The sequence below is a fragment of the Saccopteryx leptura genome, chromosome 1, assembly GCF_036850995.1.
Source record: "Saccopteryx leptura isolate mSacLep1 chromosome 1, mSacLep1_pri_phased_curated, whole genome shotgun sequence".
Classification (NCBI taxonomy): Eukaryota; Metazoa; Chordata; class Mammalia; order Chiroptera; family Emballonuridae; genus Saccopteryx; species Saccopteryx leptura.
Genome location: NC_089503.1, coordinates 278,033,759 through 278,041,922, shown reverse-complemented (window position 1 = coordinate 278,041,922; position 8,164 = coordinate 278,033,759). Strand labels below are relative to the sequence as shown.

The 8,164-nt window shown below is 41.4% G+C and overlaps 1 protein-coding gene across 1 annotated transcript; it reads right to left on the bottom strand.

The window, feature by feature from the left end:
• Positions 1–1,341: 1,341 nt before the first annotated feature.
• Positions 1,342–5,810, bottom strand: LOC136384418 (BBSome-interacting protein 1-like). Its single transcript, XM_066354590.1, has one exon. The coding sequence runs from the start codon at positions 4,402–4,404 to the stop codon at positions 4,195–4,197; it is 210 nt and encodes a 69-aa protein (XP_066210687.1). The 5' UTR covers positions 4,405–5,810; the 3' UTR covers positions 1,342–4,194.
• Positions 5,811–8,164: the final 2,354 nt, after the last annotated feature.

The following is an 8,164-nucleotide window of genomic DNA, read 5'->3' as shown; positions in this document are numbered from 1 at the left end:
AAAAGGTTGACTACCCCTGAAAACTAACAAAAGGATAGAGGCCTCATGCAGATTTCCTTAGATTCACCTACAGCTTTTTGTGGAGTCTAACTCTACCCTTTAAATGAATGTCCTTACCAAACTCTCAAGGTCTGCTACACTAAGTGATAAGTTAACTTTGGTGTGTTTTGGTGGTAGAGTTGAAATAGTCTTTTTACTAAAATCAAAGAATTACTATACTTCATTTTTTTAAATACCAAAATGTGTAAGGACAAATATTAGAAAACTGAAGTTTAACAACAAGCTTGGTGGGAAGTAATGCACTGTATTACAACATGATGCAATGTAAAATATTTGCAAATTGACCAGAGGTTAACAATCTCAGCCTCCTAATTAGTAGCCTGTCAAGTACTTATATGTACCTGCTTCTTTAGGCATCATCAACAGATTATTGTTAAGATACTTACTGAAGACTTTTTCTTTTAGTTGAATTAAGCCTTCAGTTTGTTTTCTAATAATTGTACTAGTTTGTTTAAATTAATGCTGGGAAAAATGCTGACTTTTGTGACAGTTCTCATGATCTAGTTTTTTATTATATTCTTTAGCTTTATACCTCGTTACTCTTTTTGCATTTTATTTAGATCCTACAGTAATAATAAAAGTTAACATATTGATTATTTGCTGTGTACCAGCTACTGAATTCAGTGCTTCACAGCTTTTAAGCCTCCATAAAATCCTATGAGGTGGTAATTGTCAGCCTTTATTTTATAGATGAGGAATTTGAGGCTTTACAAAGGTATGATGATAACCCCAAGTCATGGAACTGGTAATATTGGCAGGATTTAGATCTAAACGTTGTGATTCCAAGAACCTATGATCTTTACAGGCCATGTAGTTTTCCAATAAGCTATGGTTTACTCTCTATCTGAGATACCTGTCTCATAGTCATCCTGACAAATACTTAAGAATTCGTAACTCAGTTTAAATGTTACTTTATTGGCTTCTGTGGTCTCTTTTCTAGTAAATATACTGGCCACTACCATGGCTCTGCTATCATTAAATCTAACAGTGTCCTTATACATAATTATTGATCTGTCTTTCTCTCCCTTATTAAATTTTGAACACCTTAAGGGGAAGGACTGTTTCCTATTCATCTCTCAATTCTCAGTTCCTTGCCCTGTGCCCTTCATATGATCAACAAATGCTTATGGAGTTAAATGTAACAATTAACATATACATTTGCTACTTTGCTTTCTCTTTTCTGACTTCCTAAAATGTTTCTTTTAATATTTCTTCACCCCTTCCAGGTTAAACTCCTCAAGGTTGTCTATATTTAATATCCTGTCCTCCTTTTACAGGCATTCCATAAAACTATCTCTGTTTGGCTTAGCTACCACTGCTCATGGATGGCTTGAGGTCCGCAGGCTGCAGCCAAAGACTTTGCATAGGAAAGCCTTATCGTTGTCATCATCGCTGAAATCATCTTCTACGACTCTGATGAGGCTCTTCAGCCAGCTGTTATTCTCACTGGCCGCTACTATCTCACATAAAAACTGGAGCAGCATGTCTTCCCACTCCTCTTGATTCAGATTCTGCTGAGTGTGATCACCCAGTGTCTTCAACATCTGGAGGATTGCCTTCATTTACAGCCAGCCCACATTATAGGTGATGGTGATATTGGGGTGCAGGAAGGTGAAGGATGTAGGGCAGGGCAGATAGTAGCTTTAGAGAGCTTGCCCCAAACTCCTTTTCCCTGTAGGGCTTCCAGGAAAACATCACAAGACGTGTCAGGAGTTTTTGTAGGAGATCAACTCGGTGGACTTGACAGAAAAGCTACTGAGGTACGGAATCACACCCAGGGAGCAGGTCTTCAGAGCCACTTCTGTGACTGCCCTACCCAACTCAGGCACGAAGACGAAGGTGTTGCTGGGACCAAATGCCAAAGTGAGCAGTTTGGGTGAGGAGACCATCTGTAGGATTTTGGAACATAGTTGGATGTCTGTTTCATTTGAGTAGTCACAGTTGCTGAGCTTGATATAGTCGATGATTGAGTTCCCCTGAGGCAGGGCCAAGTAGTTGTGCTGGCCCAGCTTCACAATGAAGTGCATGAGGGCCATCAGCTCTGGCTTGAGGTCCTCCAGAATCACCAGAATGGTTGAATGCATCATCTCTCACTGCAGCTTCTTTGTCTGCGGCGCTTCCTGGAACACTTCTGTGAACACTTGAAGGGCTAAAACCATCTTGCCTGGATCCTTGGACTCCATGGTCTTTTGCATTAAGAATACCAGCTGATCACTGTATAACCTGGTCAGAGTGGAGAAAGGCTTCAGGGCGAGGCTGTGGTTCTCTACGGAGTGAGGATCTGATTACTTGACTTTTTCAGTCAGCAGGTTGAACAGCATGCCTGTGATGGTCTCCACCTGAGATTCCCAAGTTCCAAACCAGAGCAGTCATGAGTTGGCAAATATACTGGGAAATATGTATCGAAAGGTGTGGCTTCAGTGGACATCAAATTCATTAACCATTGGGTTAATCCAGTGGTCAGTAAACGGAGGCTCTTTGGCCCCTTGAGTATGGCTCTACCACAAAGTACCACATGCGGGTGCGCAGCTGGGTGGGGGGATCGGTAGGTCAGGTAATGGGAGACACGGTGGAGGATAGCAGCACAGGGGAGGCGCATGGGATTCATGCACGAGTTGAGTGAGCATGTGGCTCGCCAGCGGCGGTTTGCCAACTATTGGGTTAACCGATTCACTTCGTTCTTCAGTTTGATGATCTCCAGGACTTGCTGTGCTACCTGGTCTTTGCCGCTAAGAAGTCAACAGTTGAAGAGGATCCAGAAGGTGAGGTAGGACATGATAGACACTGTCTTTTGATCGAGGCCCTTCACTTCATCATTCCTGGTGCCCAGATGCTTCTGGGCACTGATGACCAATGCATTGAGTACGTGACCCATTGCTAACATGTCATCCTCCTCTTGAGCCATCTTCAGATAGTTCAGGACACATTTCCATGTGAGAATAATGGAGGGAGCTTCACCGTTGGAGAACGTAAGCTTCCCCACTACAACCAGGAGGCTCCTTGGAGGCAGACTGTGCACATGCAGTTAATCCCATAGCTTGACAATGACCATTCCTGGAGACTAGGATCCCAGAAGCCATTAGGACTGCACTGCTCATCTTCTCCAGTTCTCTCTCTGGCTTCTTTGTCCTCAGATAGTGGACAATGAAATTGCCATTTTCTGGCACAAGCAAATGTCTAACTGGACATTGAAGACTTCACATTCCACAGATTGCAGGGTTTGTACAATATCATCTGAACTGACCAGCAACTTGGAGTGCCTCCATAAGTGTCTCGGCGGCCCCTATTGAGAAATGCCTTTTCAGTTCCTCTTATCCATCTCCCAGGGGCTTACTGTAAATATAAACATCTCTGCAGCACGCCTGCATGCTGCTCACAGCATTTGTCCTCAAATCGCAGCTGACTGCGCCCCTCTCTGCCTGTTCATGTTCATCTCCTGGGTGGTTATAGCAGGTTAGGCTGGGAGCTGGGCTCCGTGCTCCTGGTGCAGGCTCCACCCGTTCTCTCTGCCTGGCTCGGCCTTCGCACTGCCCGGTGCTGGTGCTGCTGCTCTTCCAGGCCCCGCCTCTGCGTCTTCACTGGCTCCTGAGCTCTGGTTCCAGCCGTGGCAACGGCCTAGTTGAGGGCCCCTATGTGCTTCCTGTGCCGACCAGCGTGGTGTACTTCCTACCCACTAACAGACCTGAGGACCTGGGCTATCGGCATGCCTGCTCCTACCCTGCGTGATTCCAGTGCCCACCCCCAGCACCAGCACAGGACAGTTCTTCCCCTTCCACAACCTGGGTGATGGCATACCCTCTCCTAGCCTGCGTGTTTCCTGTGCCCACCCCCAGCACCAGTGTGGGACAGCTCATTCCCTCCAACCAACCTGGGCTGTTGACACACCTGCTCCTATCTTGTGTCTTCTGGTCAGATTTATTCTTGTTTTGTTATTTTCTTTTGGATTGGTTTTTTAATGGCTTGTGTTCAATACAAACTAGAGTGGTTAAATTCACAAGTTTTATTAGTCTTGGGTGTTTCTATATTACCTATGAGTATCAGTCTTATTAACACATACTACTTTCAGCATACAAGTGGATTATTTTCTAGCTGTTGTTAATAGTAAGGTAGGGTGCCCTATAGAAATGCTGTTATTCAGTGAGTTATTTGCTGTTCATTTTCTGCCATTTCTTGTTGGCGAATCATTTCCTGTGTTGCTTGTTGCATTTTTTCCAGCTTCTCCAAAGTCATAAATTTTAAGTGTAAAAGTTTGGGTTTACACAACACCATTGTGGTTATATTTTTTGCAGACACCTGCCCTTGTTTTGGAAGAAATTCCCAAAACATGGACTTCACTTCTGCCATATCTGGATTGTGGGCTATAGTTTTTCAGATGCTTCTCTTCACAGATGGCTCAACTGTTGCCATGGCAACAGAGGGATTGGGCAAAGGAAAAACTGCATCATACTGGAGATGGGAGGCCAGAAAACTGTTGCCATTATCCATATTTATTCTTGTTTTAGCGTTTCAGTGATATCTATTGCTGTACAGTACTTCATATTAACTTTGTTTTTTATCTTTTTTTTTTTTTTACAGAGATAGAGAGTCAAAGAGAGGGATAGATAGGGACAGACAGACAGGAACAGAGAGAGATGAGAAGCATCAATCATTACTTTTTTGATGCGACACCTTAGTTGTTCAATGATTGCTTTCTCATATGTGCCTTGACTGTGGGCCTTTAGCAGACCAAGTAACCCCTTGCTCAAGCCAGCCACCTAGGGTCCAAGCTGGTGAGCCTTGCTCAAGCCAGATGAGCCACGCTCAAGCTGGCGACCTTGAGGTCTAGAACCTGGGTCCTCAGCATCCCAGTACAACGCTCTATCCCCACTGCACCACCGCCTGGTCAGGCTAACTTTGTTTTTTAATAAACAGTACATTATAGTGATCAAGAACATGGGGTATGAACATAGTTCTGGTTTTGAGTCTAGGTTTTTTACTTGATTAGATGTGTTATCTTGGTTAGTTTCTTAGTTAACTTTCCTAAACCTCAGTATACTTAGCTGTAAAATGGCTGCAAATGCTTCTACCTCAAAGGGTTGTTATGAGAACGAAATAAATCCTGTCTTTCATAATTAATTATTGCTACAGAGCACCTGTATATTGGCTGCCCAAATAAAAAACAAAACAGAACGATACATCTGTTTGAAATTTTTAGTCTGATATGCAATACAAATGGAAAAATATCATTATAATATGGTATTTTTCAAACTGAACCTTCAGATTTTGTTCATGTGTAAAGATTACACAAAAATACTTAAAAAGCATACTGTTCTGCCCTCCTACAAGTTTTTGAATGCATATCTTTGAAACCTCTTTATTTATTTATTTTTTAAGTAAACATATACTGTCTTGGAAACCAATACTTGTATTAGGTTGTGTAGCTACATAGTAGTTTTCATATCCCCTTACTCCTTTTTAATTATGTTTGATATAGTTACTGAAATATTTTATTAAACGTCTATAACTTTTAATATTGATATTTGATACTGCTTTTTATTTCAGTGTGGAATCAAAATCCAAGTGTTGTATATAGTTGCTCTATTATGTCTCCTTTAGTATTCAAATTTAATAACTAATATTCCTTCCCATTTTTATAAAGATGAGTTTGTCCTGTGTGTGTAATTATTGATGTATCTCTCTGTCCCTTAATAAATTTTGAACACCTTGAGGTGAAGGACTGTTTCCTATTCATCTTTCCTTGCCCTGTACCCTTCATAGATCAACAAATGCTATGGAATGAAATAAAACAATTAACACATATATTTTCCTTTGTCTTTCCTGACTTCCTAAAATGTTTCTTTTATATTTCTTTACCCCTTCCAGGTTAAACTTCTCAAGGTTGTTTATGTTTGGTCCCCTCACATCCCCTTACAGGCATTCCATAAAACTATTTCTGTTTGGCTTTAGCTACTGTCATTCTACCAAAACTTCACTGGATCATCAGTAACCTTTGATTGCTAAACCCAGTGGTTTCATTTTGCCACTGGTTTTCATTTTACACAACTCTCAGCAGCATTTGACATGGTCGAACATGCTGTCTTTGAAATACTCTTCCTCTTGGTATTCAGAAACCATGCTTCTCTTACCTATTCCTCTATATATATCTTTCTTCTAAGCTTGCTCACCATCCTTAAATAAATAAGTGTTTTACTCAGGGTTTAGTTTTTGGCCCTCTTTGAACTATCTCCCTAGGTAATCTCTTTTATGCCCATAAATTCAATTTCTGTATGTTTAGTTAGGAGTCTGACATTTTTATATTTAGCTCACAACTTTCTTCTGGTTTCTGGACCCCATATATCCAACTATATTATCCCTATTTCCACTTGAAGTGTGAAAATGACCTTAAAGTCAACATATCCAAAACTGAACTTTACCTCTCCTGCACCACAGTAAGAGTGATTACAGCCCGACCTGTGGTGGCACAGTGGATAAAAGCATCAACCTGGAACGCTGAGGTTGCTGGTTTGAAACCCTGGGCTTGCCTGGTCAAGCCACATGTGGGAGTTGATACTTCCTGCTCTCCTTCCCCCCTTCTCTCTCTCTCTCTTTCTCCCTCTCCTCTCTAACAATTGAGTAAATAAAAATATTTTTTAAAATAATAGCAATTAGAACAAGAACATACAAAGCCTGGTGCTTCCCATCTCAAACAGTATCAGCACGAGCTACATAGTCAAGTGTTCACTGGTTTAAGTTTGAGGGTATATACAAATTTCAACTTAGTTTTGCTTCAGTTTACTTCTAAAGCAGTAAATCTGCTGAGTAAAGAGTAAAAATGAGCTAAATAATTGGCTGGGGAGGTTCCTATTCGTACTGGTTTCCTTGTACCTCATAAAGGTGTGTCTGATGTCCAGTGGCATAATAGCTAGATTTAGCAAAATGTTCTCCAGATTAGATCATTGAAGTGAAGCACACTGCTTTGTATCAGTACCCATTAATGCATTCAGTGAGTCAAGTAAAATATAATGGGCGGGTTATACATAGGCTGTGACTTCCTTATTGTACCAGCAGCAGGACAAACTTTCCTTTTGGTGTCTGTACTGCACAACCTGGAGGTTTTCCACTTATGTCTGCTTAAGACCTTTGTGGAAAATTCTGGCCGCATCTGACAATTAATTATCTTTGACTCTTCCTGTTCCTTACCCTTGACACCCAATTAATAGCTAAGTCCTATTATTTATAACTCATAATGATCTCACAAATTTATCTGACTGCCACCATTATTTTTTACCTGGAAGGCTGGTATCCCCACTTCCACTCTTGCTTTCCTCTAATTCATTCACCATAGAGCAGCCCAAGTGATCTTTTTAAATAGCAAATACATCTGTGTCATTCTATTTGGGGGGAATTTTTGCCAAAGATCAGGGGACATTTCCTTACTATCAGACCCACCCCATTTTTTCCCTTAATTTATTGATTTTAGGGAGAGAGGAAAGGATAGAGAGAGAGAGAGACAGGAACAGCAATCTGTTCCTATATGTGCCCTGACGGGGATCAAACAGACAACCTTTGCACTTTGAGAGGATGCTCTAATGAACTGAGCTATCTGGCCAGGGGAGACCCTTAAGAAGGTAAAAATATTGAGAAATTCAAGAGAGAGATGTGGGTAAGAAGCAGGTTTGTAGCTCTGGCCTGATAGCTCACAGCATTGTCCCAATGTGCCAAGGTTGTGGGTTCAGTCCCCAGTTGGCACATGCAAGACTCAACCAATGAATGCATAAATAAATGGAACAACAAAGCGATGTTTCTCTTTCTAAAATTCATAAATAACAAATTTTAAGTGGGTTTGTGATTTTATTTTATTTTTTTTTTAAATAAATTTTTATTTTAATGGGGTGACATCAATAAATCAGGGTACATACATTCAAAGAAAACATTTCCAGGTTATCTTGTCATTTAGTTCTGTTGCATACCCATCACCCAAAGAGAGATCGTCCTCCGCCACCCTTCATCCAGTTCTCTCTGTACCTCTCCCCCTCCCCCTCTCCCTCAATCCCTCCCCCCACCCCCTGTAACCACCACACTCCCGTCCATGCCTCTTAGTCTCGCTTCTATGTCCCACCAATGT